The 22,074-nt window shown below is 37.7% G+C and overlaps 1 protein-coding gene across 5 annotated transcripts in view; it reads left to right on the top strand.

Moving 5' to 3' along the window:
* The window catches only part of PIP5K1B (phosphatidylinositol-4-phosphate 5-kinase type 1 beta), a 93,912-nt gene that overhangs the window by 61,156 nt on the left and 10,682 nt on the right, over positions 1–22,074 (top strand). For all 5 annotated transcript variants that reach the window (XM_042012706.1, XM_042012701.1, XM_042012705.1 and 2 more), the window contains 7 exons: positions 856–1,155; positions 9,055–9,266; positions 10,943–11,026; positions 11,139–11,187; positions 11,721–11,805; positions 16,299–16,454; positions 17,211–17,355. In XM_042012706.1, the coding sequence (XP_041868640.1) occupies positions 856–1,155; positions 9,055–9,266; positions 10,943–11,026; positions 11,139–11,187; positions 11,721–11,805; positions 16,299–16,454; positions 17,211–17,355 (1,031 nt within the window). The remainder of the gene's footprint in view (positions 1–855; positions 1,156–9,054; positions 9,267–10,942; positions 11,027–11,138; positions 11,188–11,720; positions 11,806–16,298; positions 16,455–17,210; positions 17,356–22,074) is intronic.

A 22,074-nucleotide genomic window follows, 5' to 3' on the forward strand; every position in this document is an offset into this window, starting at 1 on the left:
AGTTTGAGTTATTACGAATACATGTAAGGCCAGTTTGTATTGTTTCTGGGGAACTTTATTCTCACTACTATGCAATGCTTTCCAAAGTATAAAATTGCTGTGATTATTTCTGTGAAAGTACTTTCTTCTGATAGTTGCATGTTGTGACTTAGTAATCATGTAAGACCTGAAATAGTGTTTCCCCTTCTTTCTTTTTCATGCCAAAGACTGAGAATAGTTTTATTCAGAAGGAGGATTTTCTCTCTCACCTCTGTTATCCTCTCCTACCTAATTTATTTTGCTTGTTGTGGAATTTGGATTATTTCACACTTTTCTGTTCTTATGGTCAATTGTGGTTCTGATGGTCAGTTGTGGTTCTATTATGACCTCACATTCCTTTTGAAATAACAGTCATTTGGCACTAACCCTGAGTCTGTAAAGCCTCATGGAGAGAGGGGTTCTGTTTTTCAGAATCCAAGTCAAGATAATGAGAACTGCATTTGACCCAAACTCCTTCCAGCAGGTAAAATTCAAAGGTTGTTCAGGTCAAAAAGAATAAATTAGGTCTTTGGCATGCATTTAGGTTTGGCCTAGTCAGCTCTTTTCTGCAAGAAAGAGAAACCTGGTATAAATATAATTACTGCTCTGGTCTTGGCCTTTATAAGTTCCTGGCAAAAAGGCAGTGCCCATGCTAGCTTTCTGAAATAGAAACCCACAAAGATAATCAACTGGTTGAAGAAACTATACTGAATAAGAAAACATACACAATTTCCTTCATGTTTGTTAATGTCCTTTGCTATTAAAAAAAACCCCTTTCTTAAGTATGGAAGATCATTGAAAATAGACTTAGATTTAAAAATCTCTTTTTTGTTTTAGAATCTGAACCAGAATCCAAGGACTCTTCTTCCCAAATTTTATGGGCTGTACTGCGTTCAGTCAGGAGGCATTAATATTAGAATTGTTGTCATGAACAATGTTTTGCCAAGAGCCTTGAAAATGCATTTCACATATGACTTGAAAGGTTCCACGTACAAACGGAGAGCATCAAGAAAAGAGAGGGAGAAGTCCAATCCTACATTCAAAGACCTGGATTTCCTGCAAGATATGCATGAAGGGTTGTATTTTGACTCTGAAACACACAGTGCACTAATGAAAACACTACAGCGGGATTGTCGAGTGAGTACAAATTGACTTAAACTTCCGTGTTCACCTCTGCTCTAAATTTACTCAGTATACGTTGTTTAACCTCCATCTGTTTTCCATGCTATTTAATGAGGGATAACTATGGATATCAGAGCACTGATGAGGTATTTTAATTAAGCTACTGTGATCTGAGATCATAGTCATAGAGTAGAATGTCCGTATACTTCTTGAACACCAACAGACTGGGTACCATGAGCATTTCCCTCACTGGGGAGCTTATTCCAGTGCTTGACCACCATTTCACTGAAGAATTTTTTCTTATATCCACTCTGAACTTCCCAAATGCAGCTTTAAGCCACTCCCTTGCATCCCATCACCAGGCACCAACGATCAGCACCACCCTTTCTGCCCGCCTCAAACCTAACATTCTCCTCTGCTCTTCACAAGTCATGCCTTGTAGTCCTTTCACCATCTTCATTGCTTTCCTTTGGACACATTCAAATATTTTATATCCTCCTTACACTGTAGAGCCAAAAACGGCATGCAGTCCAGAGAAAAGGTGAGGCTGCACTGATGCTGAGTGTAGTGTGACAATCACCTCTTTCAAAACCAGGTGGCTGTACTGTGCTCAGTGTACCCCAGCATACATCCTATATTATAGAGGACTATCCCTCTATTTCTCTGTACATCCAGGATTATACTGATCCATCTGTGACAATACCTAGGAATGAAGTCCAGTAGATTTAATATGATGATGATGATTATTTCCATTAAATTGAAGATTTTAATTAATTTTTACTCTAGGCATAATTAGCACTGTGGAACCATTGCTATGTATGATAAACTGTATCTAGAGCTGCTGTGAACATGTCTCTTGGTAAGCTAGGAATGGGAAGGCAGGCCTAGTGGCATCAGTCTTATTTCTAGACCAAGGTAATTTCTTCCTCAGCTGAAAAGTAGTGCTGTCCACATAATATTTTCAAGGCAAAAGAGGGATACCTATCATTGCTCTTTGAGAGGACCTTGGTGAATGGAATCGGTTCCTGTTATGGACAGAGAGAATTGCTGTAAAATAGATTTTTTTTTTTTTTTTCCTGTAGCATGGGTAAGAAAATATAAAGTAGGAAAAGGGAGACTCTAGATCTCCCAGAGCTTCCCAGGGTTCACGGGGTTGTGGAGAGAAAAAATTGGCTTTGTCTGAGGGAAATCTTAAGAATTTCATAATCAAAAAGCAAAATGGATAGTCTGAAATCACCACATAGAAGAGATACCCTGAATATCAGAGTTTGTTGTTCATTGCCACCTGTGGTACAAGATGGAAAGCATTGTTTTTGCACATGAATAGAATTTTTTGTTTAACTATCACAGAAGTCTGCAATGCCTTGTGATTGGTTTGTAAAGCTGTGTGACCTAATGTTCAGCTGCATATTCAGTATGAGACATTTATCTGACACCACACATTGTTCTCTCTGTAGCCTCTTGCAGTGAGTATTTCCTGAGCTCCTACCATGTGTGATGACACAGAATGCATCAGAATGTCGCATCTGGGGATCTGGATGCCTTTCTGTGCATCCCTACTTGTCCAAGGTTACTTACCCAGTCAAAGCCTGGGGAGTCCATTGTATTAGAAATAATAAAGGGAATCTAAAAGAGGGAACTGGACTGAAAAGTAAAAACAAGGATCAATCATTTAATTGTTACCTACAAAGGGACTCTTACTGGTTCTTTGAAAGTCTGGGAAAATTCTGACTACATGTTACTTGAGTGCTGATCTAATATAATTCTTTTCAGTGTATAATCTTAAATTAACAACTCTAAAGTTTGTCTAGAATTTTTAAGGGCCCAGCTAAATTTTAAAAGTACTAAAAGTAAAGAAGAAAATCATCCTATAGTAATCAGTGTATTTATGTAAATACACATATAAAAAGTAAAGTGTATGTGTGTATCTGTAGATATATGTATATACATACACTGAAGGTTATATGTATATAAAAAATTACCTGGCAATTTTTTTCTATTCAAACAAGTCTTACTCTGTGTTGTAAAGAAGGAGCAGACACTGTTACCTTTCATATAGCTGAATTTGCTCAGCTAACGAGGTCGGATCTGACTACCTACCTTTTACTTCTACCTTTAAAAAGACTAGAAATGTTCCATCAATTTTGTGAAAAGGACATCACTGTTGCCTCTGCATTTTTCTGCCCGTGTGGTATTTGGATGGGTGCTTAGCCTGAGTGATAAATGACCAGCTTTTTAGGACTTCAAAACTTGTCATCTCTTTTTACTGCTACTCCAAAGTGAGAAAGTTAGTGTAGGCACTTGAAATTAAGAATTCATTTAAGAAAGGAAATTTTTGATCTTTCCAGTATTTCAGGACTAAGAATTCTCTTCTGTGTTGCTTAAATTTGGATTGTATTTCCATTGTTCATATTTGTAATCAGAATCAGGAAGCAATGGACTTTTCTCCTACTTCTTAAATACAAACATCCCTGGCTGCTAGCCCCTCTCCTCCTTAAGCTCCATCACTAAGTTCAGAGGCCTGGCAGAACTTCCTGGTGATGAAAGATAGTGGTGGTGTGGACCTGCTATGGTTTGTGACTGCTGTCACTGAATCTCCTGCCCTATTCAGCAATGGGCCCATGTTTTCCTTGGTCAGCCTTTTCCCACTAGCAGTAGAAGCTTTTCTCTGTGTCCTGGTATTCCTTGCTAGTCTCAACTCTATCTGGCCTTTGGCTTCCTTGACCGTACCTGCCATCCCTAGATGCTCATGCAATGTTTCTCTGTTCCTTCTTTCTAGCCTGTCAGTGCTCACCTGTCCTGTGTGCTGCCTTTTCATATTCAAGCTGTGCTGTGGCTTCCTTGCTTAGCTGAACTGGCCTCCTGATACATCTGCTCAGCTGACACAAACCATCTCAACAGCTGGCACAGAGCTCCTTCCACAGGGAATGCAGTGCTGCAGTGGTGGGCCACTGCTGGAGTATCAGTTCAGGCCTGTCACACCTCCCGGCAGTGCTGGTGAGGAGATGCATGACCCACCCAGTTAGAGAATGGAGCTGAGTTGATTGTGATGATCCCTCATGGGCTGGTGTCTCCAGATTATCTAAGGTGGGACAAGTATAGCATTGTTCAGTTCCTGTGTTCCCTGCTTGTTTTGGTCCCACTTGAGGTGACAGGGTCTGAAAACTCTGCTCACAGACCATTTTTCAGTATTTGCACCTTAATTGAACCAAGGAGAGTAACATTACAGCGTTCCTAAGGATGGAACACTCATGAGTTTATCATACATACAATGTACACAATTGAAAATTTGAACTAGCTTTCAAATTCCAGACTATCGCTGAGACTTACTCTGGCTATCCTATCCTTGCCTTGCTGCAGAAGCAGTAACAATTAAGCAAATTGTGGTCACACAATTTTTAAGAGCAAAAGAATAATGTTAAGGTATTTTTACTATTGAGAGAGGAATGGCTTTTGAGAGTGTGCATTTTACCTTTATGGCAAAGAACACTGGACTTTTCTGGGGAAATTACATTTTAAAAGTGACTAACAAAGAAGCCTGTAAAGACAAGGAAATGTAAAGATAAAGAGGGTCATACCTCCTAAGTTTGAGGTTTGGGTATTATTTTCATCACTGCTGTTTTAGCCAGTTGCTACAGAAGTTTTATGGTATGAATGCACATCTGTTTTGTGCTGTAGCAACTGTGACAGAGACCTTGTATGACCAAATTTATTCACAGAATTTTTCAAATCCCTTAGTAGAGTGTGTAGTGTGTTTGAGTGTGTCGCGGTTTTTTGCCTTTTTTCTACCTCAAGGATCTACACAGATAATTCTTTAACCCAAATAATTTCAGTGCCCCATTTTACAGCATAACCTTGCAAACAGTAGTGTTTATTTCATACAGCTCCTTATGTTTGAAGAGTAATTATTGATTTGTTGTAAAATCAGTCTTCTTTCTTATGTGTTAATTTCTATGTTCCTTTTCCAAAATGCTTGTAGGAGAGGAAATGCTTCCTTGCATGGTTACCCTTTTAGTACTTGTATTTAATAAGCTTGTATTTTTTTTTCCTTTGAGTAGCATTTTTCTTGACCCTTTTATGAAAACGACTCGATGAAAACATTTTTTGCGTGCTGTTTTGCACGGAGAGCAAATGTAAATGCAGATTTCTCTGTCAGATAGTGCGTAGTTTGGGCTGGCTGCATATAAAATAAAAATGACATTTCATGGCAGAAATACTTGTTTTGCTCTGTTAGTCACTGGCGGAGATAGTGGAAAATAACGATGTCTAAGATGATTCACAGAATACTTTAACATCTGATTAGCTCTGACAAAAGAAAATCTTATTCACAGAGTTAATTTTTCATGTTCCAAAACAACATATTTTGTGATGTCATTTTACTGTGGGTTTTTATGTGGTATGAAACAAAATAATGCTTAAGGCTACAAGGGGTGAATGACGCTTGCCATCTGGAAGTTTTCAGAGCAGCTTAAGTCAGCCTTGCCAGCAGTACTTGGTGAGCAAGTGACAACACTGTGTTGACAGAATCTCTGTAGCTAGTGAATTAACACCTATATAAATACTACCAAGATGAACAATTTAATGTTAAGTTAATGAACTGAAGGTTTACTTGTCATCAAATACAACACTTGTTAGTACACAGCATGGTTAAGACCGTTTTTGCTGAAACCTCCGAGTGCCATTTTGCTAGCAAGGTACATTACAGAGTGGTTACATGAGCAAAAATCGGGATTTTTTCTTCCCTTTAGCTACACAAGTAGTGTATTTCTAGGAGTTAATGTCAATTTTTAGTGATCTCACATGGATAAAGTCGTGTTTTGCAGGGCTTTCTCCTTTTGCTATGATTATAGCCGCGTAATATTGCAATTTATTTGAGTGGGGTTTTTTCATTAGATTAGGTTATCATTTTGGTGTCTTTGTAGCAAAAACCTGCTGCTGCATCTCAAAAGAAGTTCTAAAATCATCAAAGGTATCTGCAAACAAACCTCAGCACAGGAAAAGACTTGTGCCTTTTTATGTTCTCATAGAATGCTGCATGTCCAGAAATACCTTGCTGTTTTGCATTTTGTTACTTCTCCTTGTTGAATGAGATTATTTTGTACAACTCTGTGTGCAAAGTGTTACTTACACAGTTTTTAATTGTCACAATTCAGTATTTTAAATATTTATGAAAATACATGTGTGAGAACCCCTCAGATATATTCAGCTGTAAATCCCACTGATTTACTTTAATCAAGAAGTAAAACTGCTGGCTTAATGCAGGCTGAGGAGTTTGACACAAAGCGAGGTTGGGTTTTTTTTTTGAGTGCTAATTTATGAGGTACTTCCTTGTTATTCTGGTTAATTATTTCTCACCAGAAGTTTCATTAGAAACAAACAAGGATTGAAACATGCTTAGGTATGGTGACAAAGATTCATTTGCGTAAGGAGTGGTTGGTTTGGTTATTGCATTTCTAAGGGGAAGTAATCGGAACTGTACATCAGACTTGTAGGCAGACAGGGCCAGATCACATCATGATATCCTGAAGGCACTTTGTGGACAGGACAATGCTGCCACTGAGTAGGGCTGTGAACAGAGAGTCTGGGGAACAAGGGCTAGAGTTCTTACGCTGTGTGCTGTTTATAAGAATCTGTTCTGCAGTTACTCCATTGGATGTGAAGGTGTTTCAGTCTGATAATGAACTGTAATAACAAAATAGCTACTTGGTTTTATGATATTCTTTAGTAATCCTACAAAAAAAATCACAAATTGTCAAGGAATAGTCTGTTGTGTTTTACAAGCAGTATGGGTTTAAGTGGCAGTGATTAATTGATGTAGTCATAAGGATTAATTTTATCACATAAGAGGTCCCTGTGGAAGAAGAAGCAGCATATTACAGCACAGCCTCCCATGATACTACATCAAATCCTAGACACAGGTTATGTAATTAGTGCAGTAAAATCATGTGTCTAATGTGACCTAATTCAAAATGCAGCAAAGAATAGGTTGAAGGCAGAGCTGTCAGCAGTAGTTCATAACTGTAAAATAAATGTGGCAATGCTTTTCCCTAGCCTGACTAGCTGCTGTAATCTGGTTTTGCATGAACAGTGTTGCTTACTGTACTACTAAGGTGTTATTTTTTCAGCCTATCCAGAATTTACTTTTCAGTATTTGATGGCAAACAGTGATTACATATTTTTAATGAATACATTATGTTGTAATTTCTTTTTGAGAAAGTCTGGGTAAAGGGTAGCAATAAGTAAGCAGTAAAGAAAATTTTAGAGGTTTTTGGCACTGAGTGCTTTTGTTCCTGTTAGCCATGCTATTTTTGCAATTTATGATTGTAAACTACCAACGTTTCCACACAATGCACAATAAAATTTCCAAATCTGGTGGTATGGTAATTTAGAATATACTTTTTTGTTGTGTCTGAAACCCTTTGTGAGTTCTGTCATCAGAAGATGCTGTGGACTACTAAGGGCATGCATTACCAGCCTTTTTTTTTGTTCCATTTGAACTAAGGCACCACTGTGTAGGATCCCTTTGCATAAGAGCAAACCCACAGTGCCTTAAAGTCATTCTTTGAGTCTGAAAATCAGGCTGCACCTTTCTACGTTTAGATTACAGTGTGTTATGCTTAGTTTCATCACTGCTCTGATACTCTGAGCAATGAGTATTTTTCCAACAACTAGGATAAGTGTTATAAAAACCTTATGATAAGAAATACAGATCCATACTAAGTTACTGATTTACTGCTACATAGTCTTTAAACCTTCTCAAGTGCTGGAATTGCACTTTTTTTTTTTTTCATTAAGAGAAGGGATGTTTCTGCTTAACTAAAAATATTTATGCTGGATAATCTTCATCAAAATTACAGACCTAGAATCTGCTCTCTCTTCTCTGTAAAATCTCTCTTGTTCATGTACTATTGCCTTTTGATTCTGTGACAAAAATGACACCATTATCTTAGGGCGCTATATGCCAAAACATATAATGAGCTACTGCTGAGCTGCGTGAGGTAAAGGAGAGGTGAGTGGCACAGCATATCCCTCCTGAATGTTACTGGTGTTTCTGCCTCCACTTAGTAGAGCTGTTGTGTAAGACCTTAAACACTGTTGCTGTCTGTGAGCAGTTTGGTTATATTACTAGATGTGATCACAGCTTGCTTTAGTTCATGTTTGGGTACTGACTTGAGCTGTATTACCTTTCAATGACAGCATGCTGCACTTTGTAATGGTGTAGCTGACTAAAAACAAATGAAAGTGTGTGAGAGAAGACATGCTGTCAGAGACAGAAATGGTTGATAGAGCTAGAAGAGAAGGCTGGTTGATTAAGTCATGCTTCAGAAGTAAAACTTGTCTTTTGAGTTTAGATAGGGCCTATTTAGCCTAGTAGAGAGGTGCATGATTTTTGTACTCCAATCTCATTAGCTGCCAATACGAGGGTAGTAGCAAATACATTTTTTGACATTCGAAAGTTGTCCAAGAATATGGTTGCTGTTATAAACAGGAGGTGGAAGGGAGATAAGAGAGTAGTATAGGCAAAAATGCTCAGGGATGTCTGGAATGTAGCTTAGAGATGATTTTAAAAGTGTGTTGTTCATAAGTCCATGATGGAACCATTAATTGATTATTTGCTATAAATGAAAAGGTGCTGCCTGGAATTATCTTCCTTGACTGTAAAATAACATCAGGTTACATTTTGGCTGTGCATCTTTCTTTCCAGTTTGTTACAAGAACATTCAGCTAATTAGATAACTAGCACTTTGGCTTGTGTGGGATAGTAAAATGTTTTTGTTTAACTGTAATTTCACACATTTTCCTGGTAAGAGAAGCTTTTGCCTCAAAACTTGTGCCTGTTTACACTGCGGTTTGCAAAATGCTGTTGTGAATTCTTTTGTTGTTTCAGTATAGCCATTTCTTCTGTGTCCATAGGTCCTAGAAAGTTTTAAGATCATGGATTACAGTCTGCTTCTGGGGATCCACATATTGAAAAGTACCATGAAGGAAAAAGAAGGAGAGTGTTCCCAGAGTGCATCAGATGCAAAACGCCATGGAGGGCAGAAAGTTCTTTATTCCACAGCCATGGAGTCAATACAGGGCCCTGGGAAGTCTGGAGACTCTGTCACCACAGAGACAACAAACACGTAAGTGCTGTAATCTGCTCTTAAGATTACTGTTAGAACTATTAACAGTCAAAACATTAATGAGTACGCTGCATTCCAGGAATTGAAAGATTGAGCCTTTCCCCCCCCGCCCCCAAAAGCTGCATCATCAAGATTTGCCACAGAGCATGAAATTGAAATGTTGATTAGTAGATCGATTGTCTTTAAATACATGATGGCATGATAGTTCAGAGTGACTTACGTATGCTCAAGAGCGTTCTTTTTTCTAAAATATGTTATTAGACAGCTATTACAAGAGTCCCAGCTGTAATCTAATTTTAACTGGAAGCAGCCTGGTGAGACCTAAGCAAAAATTATAAATTAACATTGAAATGGATATTCCTACAGCAGTTGTTTTCATCTTGAAGTTGTATAGTCAATATACATAGAATGATATCATCAAACACTGAAGTGCAGTCATATATGAGATTTCCTGAGACCAAGAACTGAAGCTTTTCTCTTATTTTTCTTCTAGCAAAAACTTGAATGGAAATTGGAATATATAGACAATCATTACTCTGTTGTTTCCTTCATAATATATTAAGGGCTATGAGAGCAAATCCATTCAGCATTGTATATAATCAGTCCTTCATTATAATGAGGATTTAATTTAAAATTAAGGATTTACTTTTCTCCTGGTTCTCAAGGGAGCTGTGTCGGTAAATACAAATAATGATATAGAAACCTGTGCTTAAACCTACAGCAAACAGGTGGGAGAGTTAGGATATTTAGCATTCATAGAGAATTTCCAGGTGTTGAGAACTCTAGAGTATAAATTAGACAGTTTTATTTCACTCAGTTTTTACAACTGACTCACATTCACACAGAAGATGGCCAGTGCTGTTGTATGATGGCAGAGGTGTTGCATTGTCTGCCACCCTGGGCTCCCACATCACTTGAGCTTATATAGTGCTACTCAGATCCTGACAAGTGGAGTCCTTCCTTGGCGCCTTGCACTATCTCCTCTCTCATATTGACATAATGGCTAGTGGAGCAAAAAACAATGCTGAGGTTCTAAAAACAATGGACCCGTTTTTCTAGGTGTTCGAGTAGGAAGAGAGGGTCTTAGAAGGAAGGTCTTGTTCTTTAAGTTCATGGCTGAGTACAGACCCTGGACCAACTGGAAGCCCACGCGGTCAGAATTCTTAGCTTGATACTGTTGCTTTATCTGTCACTTACTGTCTGTAAAGAAACTTTGGAAAAGCACAGTAATACATAGTTTTTAGTGAAAAATATATGAAACAACCTTTTAAGACTTTGATTAATGTTCTGACTCTCTATGATTTTTTTACCTAGGATCAATAAAGTGAGAAAATTCTCCCTTATCTAAAGTCACTTACTTTCCTTAACAATGAACTGATGTATAATTTTTTTCCAATTTTCAGATCATCTGAACACTTCCAATTCTATCTAAAAAGTATCTCAAAATATTAATCCTTTTTTTGAATGATGGATATTTACCACTGAATCCGAAGTACTTCTGATTTTGTATTTAAAATCCATTGCATGTTAGGTGACTCACATTTGACTGACTTTGCACTGTAGCATCTGGCTTTAATATTGTCTATTCCTTTGGGTTTGCAAGTGGGTACAGTTCAGCTGGTAACTGGTGATCAGAGATGTCTTAAAGGAGATTCTAACTATGTTGTTTCTCTCAGAATGGGAGGTATTCCAGCAAAAAGCCATAAAGGAGAAAAACTGCTTTTATTTATGGGTATTATTGATATTCTCCAGTCTTACAGGTAAGTTGAACTTCAACTTTCAATGAATTTTCACTGAGTAAAATATTCTGAAATAACTTGTAAAAATGGAAATTTTATAAAGCAGTTCTGATTTTGATTTTTACATACTTAGGTTAATGAAGAGGCTGGAACATTCTTGGAAAGCTCTTGTTTATGATGGGGTAAGTAGATTTTATTATTTTTTTAAACTGCTGATTTTTAGCTAGTGGACCTTTGACTCATGTTGACCAGGAAGAAACTAGTTCTGGTATATTTGTAGTCTAACATCACCATGTGGTTTGAGCTTCTGCTGAAATCTTCCCAATACATGCTCTGATTTTACTTGTTGAGCTTTCAGATAACAACTAATATTATCAGCTTGTTCTTATAACTTACACAAGACTAGCCACTTAGCAGGACATTGATGAGTCTGTAACTGAAAAATATCCGTAATTTGAAAAAATTCATTTCAAATGCTTGGAAGATTTTGCAGAATATAGCTGTATAATTCATAACTCATAATTTCATAAATGAAATACCTAAAAAGTTCTTGAAGAATTAACCTTTAAAAGAAAAAAAAATTGTAATGATTCACTAGTTTTGACTACGCCTGAAATGTATAATATAGTTGGCTGAGGTGTCCAGCTTCTTTCTTGACACCTTACTTGTGATTTACTTGTGGAAAATGTGACTGAGACCTTTTTCAATCCTGTAGGATACTGTTTCGGTTCACCGACCAAGTTTTTATGCAGACAGATTTTTAAAGTTTATGAATGCAAGAGTTTTCAAAAAAGTTCAAGGTAAGAAAGTAGTGACTTCTAATCTTTTAGATATTTTTATAACCCTAATTTTATAATGCTTCTGTCTTGGCAAGCCTTTCTTCAACATCATGTAGCACTTTCGTAGCTCCAGTCAAGAAACTACATTTCTGGCAATTTGGATTTTACTGTAATAGTAAAATTACAGAGAATTTTGTATTATGTATTTTTGTCACATCAGGGCTGTCTAAAGGTAAAAGAGGTTCCTATATATTAGCACATTAAGTTTCATGATCTAATGACATATCCAGTCCTGCATCTAGTAATTGTAGAAATACCTCCATTGATTTTAATTTATTTATTTTGCAGAAGTAAAGATTGTTTATATGCCATCTCCAGCATTAGGTATTCTTCTCTTTGATACAGATTTCTTCTGTGCTTTATCAAGAAAAAAACCCATAATTCAAATATCTAGTTTTCCTCTCCATTTCTCCTTCCTTATCTTTTAATTAACTCTCAAGGGTAAGGTACATATCACTATTAGCTACTTAGTGGGTGAAGTGGGCTAATGTTGGCTTCAGGTGACCACCTAGACACTCTATCACTCCCCCGCTTCAACTAGATGGGGGAAAAGTTATAACAAAAGGCATGTGGGTCCAAATAAGGACAGGGAGAGATCACTCACTAATTACTGTCCCAGGCAAAACTGATTCAACTCAGGGAAATTAATTTAGCATTTTACTAATAAAGAAAAAAGTTTAGAGACTCCTTCATACAGGCTTCTTCCATCAAAAGTTCAGATCAAGGTTTATTTTTACTACGTTTTCTACCACTGGAAGTCATACTGGCCTTTGTTGCTCTGCATGTTGCCTAAAGATGAGTTATGATTTTCAAAAGACCAGTTGAGCATGTGAACTCTGAGCCTGCAAACTCTGAGCCTGCCCATGAAAACCACTGTTAGAGGCCTGGCAAACCAGAACAACAAACATGATTGTCTGAGGGCATATGAAAGAAGATGGAAAACTGATAATGCAACAAGAAGGCAGAAGTGTAGGTGATAAGTATTTTGTGACATTCTAAATAAAAAAAAGAATAGGATAGACAGATGAAAGGAGAAGGCTGAGAGTAACTATATTTTTAAAATTAAGTTATTTTAAGTAGAATGAAGGAATCTTTAGAAGAAAAAGAAAATTTGAATTAACCCCAAGTAGTGATTCCCTGTATGCATGATATGTTATGACAGCTTTTCAGGAAAGTAAGACTTTTTGTGAGTCTTATAAATATTACTGAATTGATGGATAATTTATCTGTAAGTTGATCATGCTACTGAAAGGAAATTCAATCTGAAGCATTGCTAGTGCAGAGAAAGATGGTGATGGGGGACAAAAGAGATCCAGACAAGCTTGAGAAGTGGGCCCATGGGAACCTTACCAGGTTCAACAAAGCCAAGTGCAAAGTGTTACATCTGGGTTGGGGTAACCCCAGGTACCAACACAGGCTGGGGGATGAACAGATCCAGGGCAGCCCTGCTGAGAAGGACTTGGGGGTGGTGGTGGAGGAGAGGCTGCACATGACCCAGCACTGTGCACTCACAGCCCAGAAAGCCAAACGTGTCCTGGGCTGCATCCAAAGCAGGGTGGGCAGCAGGGCCAGGGAGGGGATTCTGCCCTCTGCTCTGGTGAGACCCCACCTGCAGTGCTGGTCCTGGGGTCCCCAGCACAGGGGGACATGGGCTTGTCAGAGAGAGTCCAGAGGAGGGCCACCAACATGATTAGAAGAATGGAGGACCTCTCCTGTGAAGGCAAACTGAGCAAGTTGGGGATGTTCAGCCCAGAGAAGAGAAGTCTCTGGGAAAATCTTGTAGCACCCTTCCAGTACCTAAAGGCTGGAGATACCCTTTTTAAAAGGGCATATAGTGATGGGACAAGAGCGATTGGCTTTCAGCTGAAGAAGAGTAGATTTAGGTTAGGTGTCAGGAAGAAGCACTTTACAAGTGAGGGTGATTAGGCACTGGAACAGGCTGCCCAGAGAAATTGTAGATGCCCCATCCTGGAAGTGTTCAAGGCCAGTTTCAATGGGGATCTGAGCAAGCTGGCCTAGTGGAAGGTGTCTCTGGGGTCAGTGGGGTTTGGAACTAGATGATTTTTAAGATCCCTTCCAACACAAGCCATTCTCTGAAAACTGCTGAGATCTGCTCAATGTGTGTGCAGTAACGAATGCTGTAGGGAAGACCTAATAAATATACTGGCAATGCAAAGATGAGTGCTTGGGGTTTGATGAGGTCCCGGCTGTTCTTTGGGCAAAAACTGTTCTGATTATGTGAGCAATGAGGTTTTTTTTTCCAACAGTTATCACAAGTGGCATAACACATTACAGTAAGACATACAGATTAGGTATTTTAAATAGTGTGCATACATACTAACTTGCTGCTTTACTACCAGATTATTTTTTTAAACCCATGGAAGTGATGCTGAAACTGCACAGGGCTTTTTGTTTCTTTCTAGTAAGAGAAGGGGTGTTTTTGCTTACCCTCTAGGAGAGAGTGTTTTCTGAGTTTTGAGGGTTTTTTGTGAAGCAGAGTTCTTGACAAGTAAATATTAACTGATGGGCTAGAACTATCTAGTTTGTAGAGAAGCTTGTAATTTAAAATGGATCAGAGTTAGCAGTTTCATAATCCTGCTCATGAAAGTGTATTTGCCTTGGAGTTTGAGTGTCAAAATGTGGAATGGACACTCGGCTCCAATACTACAGGAGGACTGTTGAGCATATGGCATTGTCTTAAACTGATAGAAGGTGTTTTGCAATACTTTTGGACCAGTGTTAGGCTGTTCTCCTAACATTTTCATTAGTTATCTGGAGTGAGAAATAAGTCTATGTGGTCAGAGGGGGAACAAAATACAAACGCACGCTTGAACTAAATGAGATTTAAGTAAAACAAGAATGACTACGAATACTAGAATAAATTAACGATTTAAAGTGTTAAAAGTTAAATCCTTTGGACAAAACTGATTAATAAGAAAATAGAAGAGTCTGATGTAATGTGGCAAAATGTGAAGCAAAATTCAGCGGAAAGGAGAAAGGAGCCTCCTGAGACTCAGTTCTCTTTAAATCTTAGAATAATTTTGCCAAAGAACTGGTGGGAGTTCTTCTGTCTGAGACAATACTCAAAGGAGCTCCTCTGCATTGATAAAGAATAAAGAGTGTCTGCTCCTTACTACTTGATACTTCTGTTTGACAAAATAAATGCTATATATGTTACCTCAACATCTGAGTCTTTTTTTCCCAATTCTTTCTAATTCTTACTGCTAGATTTGTTCCAGGACAAGACACAACCTGTTCTGTATTTGAGGCGTACAATGTACAATTAAGGGATATCATGTCTGATTTTCTCTCTGCTCTTAATTCATCTGTCTCATTTTTCCAGGCTATTAACCTGTCCAAGTATCCTGCTCTTATTGATTTCTTCTGTATACATGACTGTTAATATACTTCTATACAGATTAATGGTTCAAATGCATTATCATTCTTTCATAAAATAAAAAATTGTGAGTGTTCCTGCCTTCAGGAACATTATTTCTAGGCTTTGAGTCATACATTTCAGTTTAAACACTTAAGCCCTGTTCTGAATTTGTTTTTTCCCCTAGTGCACAGAACAACCATGTGTAATTAACAACCATGTGTAATTGTAAACAAAAACTTAGTAAGTGGATTTAGCCTTGGGCAGAGGCTAGCTCAGCAAATATCTACTATGTTATTTTTTTAAAAATACCCTGGAACTATGCATCTGATTCTTTTCTTCAGTCTTTAGCCAAGACTTGATGTTTTTAATTTGAAATTTGTAGTAAACCAGTGCATGGAGATCAGCAGCTGCGAAACACTAAATGAATTAGCTGGGATCCTTCTGGAGAAGAACTACAGATGGAGGTCATGGTTCAGTAGTAGTGGCAATGATCAGTTTGGGTTTGACTCAAAATGCTTTTTAAGTAGGCAGGTCCTGTTAAGAATTATAAAAGAGGAGCTCATATCTGAGTGTGCACACCATCAAGATTTTGGAAGTGTTCATGGTACCCAAAGGAAGTGTTTGACACATGAGTCTGAAGTGGAAATTCTGCAGTATCATTACATAGTAGTATTTAACAGCTCAAAAAAATGGTTGTAACCTCTCAGAATACTCCAAACGTCTTTTCAGTTTTCCTGTTTTCTGGGGGTTTTTTTGTGTATCATTCTGTCTCTGATTACATGGGCTAGTACTCCACATGAGTTTTTTAACTTAGTGGTGCCAGTGACTCGACTTATTGTCCTATAATAAGCAGTAAGAAACTGAAAAAGACAAAAGTACTTCCCTTGTAGATGAAATAACAATACCTTTCACTCTAGTTTTAATATAATGTTTGTTAAGTAGGTTTCTGGATGTGCTCTTCATTTGTATTCAAAACCTAGATTTTCTGTATGACTTACCTTTTCCATATGCTGTTAAAGATGTGCAGGGAGATAAGATGACATCATTCAACACCTATGTTCATTTGGTAATACAGCTTTAAAGCCTTCGCCTTCAAAGAAACGGTGCAATTCCATCACAGCCCTAAAGGCAGCATCACAAGAAATAGTGTGCGCAGTTAGCCAGGAATGGAAGGAGGAAAAGCATGGCATTCTTGCTGAAGGACAAAGTTATGCCAGCCTTGATGATGAAGGTACTGTCTTTCAAATCAACAACCTAAACAATGTTTTTAAAGGAATTTTATACAAGCCATAGAAGTCCTATAACTAGAAAGCCCCCAATATGGCTGATCTCTCAAAATCAGAGTCAGGTTATTCTTATGGAGGGAGTAGTTAGTAATGTTTGGCAAAATGGACCTTCAGGAACAAGAGGACATCAGACTCAAAGTTTGTAATGTGATGTTAAACTTTCAGATTTCAGGACATCCTAGAAAAATGTATTCAGCCTAGGTAGTGAATTAAGGCTGTATAGCCAGTGCTATCCTTTTCACTGACCTTTAAACAAGCATGTCACATGAAGTGTTTTGAAGCTCAGTTCATTGTTCCCAAAGTCTTTTTGAAAAGTTACCAATTTTGCCCCTTTCAGAACTTGGCCACAGCCATGACAAAAGCAGAACCAATTGCCTAATCCAGTCTGACAAATGAGCCCTGGTAGCATGAGAATAGTTCCAGAACTGAGAAGAATTCATAACTCATACCTCTGTTTAATATTTGACTTTGGAGTTACTCTGTATTCTGCTGAACGTACTGGTTAGCAGCTGAAATTCACTCTGTAATAGAAAAGAGTGTGGGTATGGACATATGAATACTATCATCTCATCAATTCAAATGTTAAGAAACTTCAAGAAGCTGATGAGGGCACTATGGGACTCCATATACTTACATGAAGATTCCTGGGCTCAACTTGAAATGAAATTTGTTAATGTAGTTCTTTATTTCTGTATATGCAGTACTCGGTTCACACCACCGGCCGGATCTAGTGCCAAGCACTCAATCTCTGTTTGAAGCAGCTTCCTTGGCAACCACACTTTCTTCTTCTTCCTTGAATGTAGATGAGCACTGTCAACGTGATCAACCTACGCTCTATTCTAGCAGGTAAAGGCTGTACACATGTTAGAGAATTCTCCACTGTTCTGCTAAAAGTCTAACAGTGTGGTCAACAGAAGGAGGCTCTGCAAAAGAAGCAGCAGAAGGGGCAAGTGTCTCTGTAACTCGGTCTTTAACCTTCCCAGTGAAGGAGGGGTGCCAAAAGCCTGTAGGATTTATCATGTATTTGTTTGTAATTATACATATTGTAATTGGGAATCATGAAATAGAAAGCATAAACATGGCAAAAATGTTATATGAATTTTTCTTCATGTTCCAATACTAAATTGGATATCTAAATTTTGCTAGGCCTTAGTCTGTACCATGAACCAAACTACATTAAGGTCAGGGTAGGAAGTGCTTCTTGTAACTTGGCTGTAGCCTAAAAGAGCTGCAGCAAATGGTGATGTGCTAAGAAAAGGAAAAGTTGTTCTTTATTCTGAATGTTCAGTGCTGAATGGTCTGCTTTAAATTCTTCCATAACAACCATTTTTTGGACTGAATTTCTATGAAACGTCAGCCATGGATGTGATTAGAGCCTGTCTGATTTTAATCCAAGAAGGATAAAAACCAGAAAGTCTTAAGAAAAGTTGTGCCAATGCTAGTGAGCTAGGTTGAATGTGATTTGAGTTGTTTGAATATAATTCAGCCTTGTTTGTCCAATATGATGCTTAAGCCAGTAAGTCTTACTGGGAGATAGTATCTGCATGTGCCTGTATGCTCCCTTGTGCATCTGAAGTGTGCTGCGTTGTGTCACTTTGCCTGCTTGCAGATCTCTTTACTGTGTATTGAGCCATTTCTTTGCCTTTTTTCATCAAGAAAGGTAACCACTGAAGCATCTTGAATATTGTTCGGAATTGTGAACTACTCAATGCATAAATTTGACAAATGCACTCATGTGCCAAGATGTAGTTCTTTCCTGTAAACTGCATGTTGCCCAAAAAGATCAAGTCATTTTAAAAGCAATCTTGAGGCAGCAGGATTTTACCTTCTGTTAAATATTTGCCAACTGCGTTTACATAAAAGATAAAATGACTTGCAGCATTACTTGATGAAAGTGATATTTACAGCTTCCATTAAGTTGAAATAAATCTCACCGATGTGGCATCTCCCATATGTCTGATGGTTCCCTATAAAAATGTGGAATGAGGTATGTTTTGGGTGTAATAAACATGAAGTTTTAATTGCAGAACGCAAATAGTTCTACACAAGCTTCAGGAAATAAAACTGCTGACAAATAAGCATCAGTAGAAATAGAGCTCGTTCACTTCAACTTGTGTCAAAAGTTATCTGTAGGACTTCAATATTCATGATCTTTTACCAAGTTTTCCTTTGATAGAAATAAAGTTACAGAGTACCAGAGGGTTTTATTTGCTTTAAGCACCAAATAAAACTACAGAACTGCTTTGTATCAGCATCAGTTGGGAAAACAAAATGGTGTAGTTGTCTGAACAAAGAGTTCAGATTTAAAGCATTTCAAATATTCTTTGCTCTCTAAAAAATTAACTGTAAAGAAAAACCTATGAGTAAGTCCATTATATTTTCCTGTAAAGATACTCCAAAATAATTCTAAAATAAAGTTTTTAGCGGGTCTACACTTTGTATATCTAAACTCATTTGCTTTCCAGTTGTGATTCAGTCAATGAAGTAACCTCTAATACAAGACATGTTGCCAGCTATGTGATTAGCATGCTTATCTTACAATATCAGATTGTTAATATCTGCAGTCCAGGTATGGACTTCATCAGTACAAGAGGGCACATTCTCTAACACAGCAGACCTTGTACCAGCATTCACAGATGTGTGGTTCTCTCCATACCTTCTGCCAGAATATCTTACACGGTAGCCAAGAGATCTGCCATGGGGGTTTACCAACTAACACCTTTGCTGGTCTAGGTGTGCCCTCTTCAGCTGGGGCGTGGTGGCAGTTTTTAATTCTCATTAAGTAGTGGTGTGTGTCACAATCTCAGTATGTACAATTCACGAGGATTAGCTTCCCTGTCATAGCTAGTGGCTTTCTCTCAGGAGTTAAGAAAGCTGCTAAGCATGCTCAGTATGGAATCTTATTTCCATAAGATTCTGGGTACCTGCTGTTTTGTACCCACTTCTTTTGGCATCAGTTCAGGGAGGTCATTCCTTCTTCTTGGCACTAAATAATATATCCATCCAAAGTCTTCCTTATGTTTTTACGGTTCACTTCAGGAACTTCAGTCCTCTCATAAGAAAAGCTAGCAAGGAAATAAAACCACCAAAAAACCCATGCTACAATGATGCACTGAATTGTAGATAGTTTTTTCTTGCCAGAGAAATTCTTTTGAATACTAGAAAATTATATGATGCAGGACTCATCATTTCACCATTTGTCTCTGATAAATAGAAAGCTTGGAGAAGTCTTTGAAACAAAGCCTGAATTAAAGATTTGTTTACAACTGTGAGCCTGCTTTCAATCTTTAAATATGTAATTGACTATGATATTCTGCTTTGTTATTTAATAGAATTACAGTTTAGCATCTTCTTCATCAGGCTTTTTCTTTGTTCTTCAAAGTAACATAGCACAAAGAGAGTACATGAATTTGCTTGTAACCTATCAGAAGTTTCTGGTTTAAGGTAATGAAGAGGGACAGGCCTGTGTGAGTAGTAATAATGGGATATCAGTACAGCTCCTTGACTCCCACTAGTGCTAATGACCAGTATGTGCCCATACCACTTAGGCAACAAATGCTGTTATTTTCCTCATTATAAAGAGAGCAGTAATACTTTCGGATACCTTGAAGCACACACCGTATCTTCTCTTTGGGTTTTGGTTTTTGTTCAGAATGACCCTCTGTTTCTGTTATCCATTAATGTAATACTTCCCCAAGGAGAGGCAAATGGCCTTTAACATAAGAAAGGTGATCAGCACCATCTCTCCTTGAGAGTTCAGCATTAGAAAGGGAGAAACTGCTGCTGCTGAGGTTAAGCAGACAGAGGTGACTTGATGAGCTGGAGCCAGATCCTGAGGCTGTGTTGTGAGGAGGGTTTTTGTAAAGCTGGATTGGTACAGATTAGAACTAGCATAACTAATTGGTAGATAATGTGGAGAAGTGTTTGGGGACTTGTGATTAAAGTGAAAAACAGAGACTGAGCAGCAGTCATAAACATACAGCTTATTAGGAGTGTTTTTCCAGGCTGCAAGCTGGTTATTTTCACCAAATTGTTGAAAACATAGAGGAAATCCAAGATGCTATCCAGACAGTGGGAAGAGGAATTAGTAACAGTATGAATGAAAGAGTAGTAGAGAGGAGGAAATGGCTGTATTTTTCAGCACAAAAAGAACTGGACCTAAAAAACAGAAGGAAAAGGGGAAAAAAAAAGACAATCATGACATACGTTATTCAGTAAATGTAGGCTTTCTTGTCAGAAGACAGCTGGCTTCTGTTCCATGAAGCTGTTTCTCAGTCAAGTGGTTTTGTCAAGTATTGCTTTAATAAAGAACAGAATTGAAAATTTATTGATCTATTAAAATGTTCAAATATTTTCCATTCCTCAGGTAGGTTTATATTTGGTGCAGAGATATTTTAGTACCTAAAGGGTATGTTTTCCACTAGAAACTGTAATATTTAGTCTAAAACCACTTCTTTGAAAGGGTTTATTTATTTTTTCTTAAGAAATGTAATACTTATGTATTATATTAGGGATTATTTTTATAGAGGAAGTGATAACATTTTTTCCCCTTCCAGGAAAAGCTTTCCTATTAAGTACTGGTGAATTAAACTAAAGATGACAAATCTGAATGCCCTAAGTAGTATGACTCTTGTCTTACTTGACATTGCTTTCAGAATTGCAAAGAGCTGAAGGAGGTCAATGCCTTTACAGGTGCTTCTGGAAATGTTTGAAACTTGTTTTAAAATATTTTAGAATGTTTCAAACTGTAGATGTTTTAAAATTCATGTTTTAAATAGTTCAAGAATACAGAAACTTTTTGTTCAATGTATATATAGCAGGTCTCATGGCTTCCAGTCCCAAACACACCTCCCTCTTTAGAGCAAGATTCTTTGGGCTGTATAAAGAGGACTGCGGAATTCTTCTGATACGTCTGAGCCTAGGGGAAAAATCTGTATGAAATCCAATTCTTCTTTATGCATTCTATGTCGCATTTCTGTAAGATGCATATCTAATACGCTCTTCTGCCTTCTCTTTCTTCTTCTTCCTTCTTATCTGTATATTTTTCAATTTTTTGTTTGCCTTACTTTATTGTTGCTGTTTCTTAGTGGAGACCACTTGAAATTTTAGAAGGCTTTGAGGGACTGTGGGGTTTTTTCTCTTATAGAGTCAAGTTTCCTGAAGCATCCAGACTTTGAAATGTCCCATGGCTTGACATTTTGTCAAACAACCTCTTCAAAGAGAGTTTAGAAAATAAAAGTTAAATTTTCTGCTGTTTTTTCCAGTGGTAAGGGTTTGTAGGTATTGGTTTTTCTGTTGTAAGGAACATTAAGCACCCCTTTTGCCGGTCTGGTGTTCCACGTAAACAAACTTCTCTGTGTTAAGTTTGAATGTTCTGTCTGTCCACCCACTACTCTTAGCTTCTGAAGCTTAGACAACTTCATCTGAATCTGATTCAAAGTGGATTAAATTCATGCAAGCTTCATGATAATAAGCAGTTGGGTGGAGGAAAAAGACTTGAATCCTTAAATGCTATGAACAGATGCACTGAGACACTGGGGGTATCCCCATGGGAAAGAAAATTTG

Source organism: Corvus kubaryi, unplaced genomic scaffold (genome assembly GCF_017639235.1).
Source record: "Corvus kubaryi isolate FWS band 111438036 unplaced genomic scaffold, C.kubaryi_AGA036_p1.0 split1-37296, whole genome shotgun sequence".
Lineage (NCBI taxonomy): Eukaryota > Metazoa > Chordata > Aves > Passeriformes > Corvidae > Corvus > Corvus kubaryi.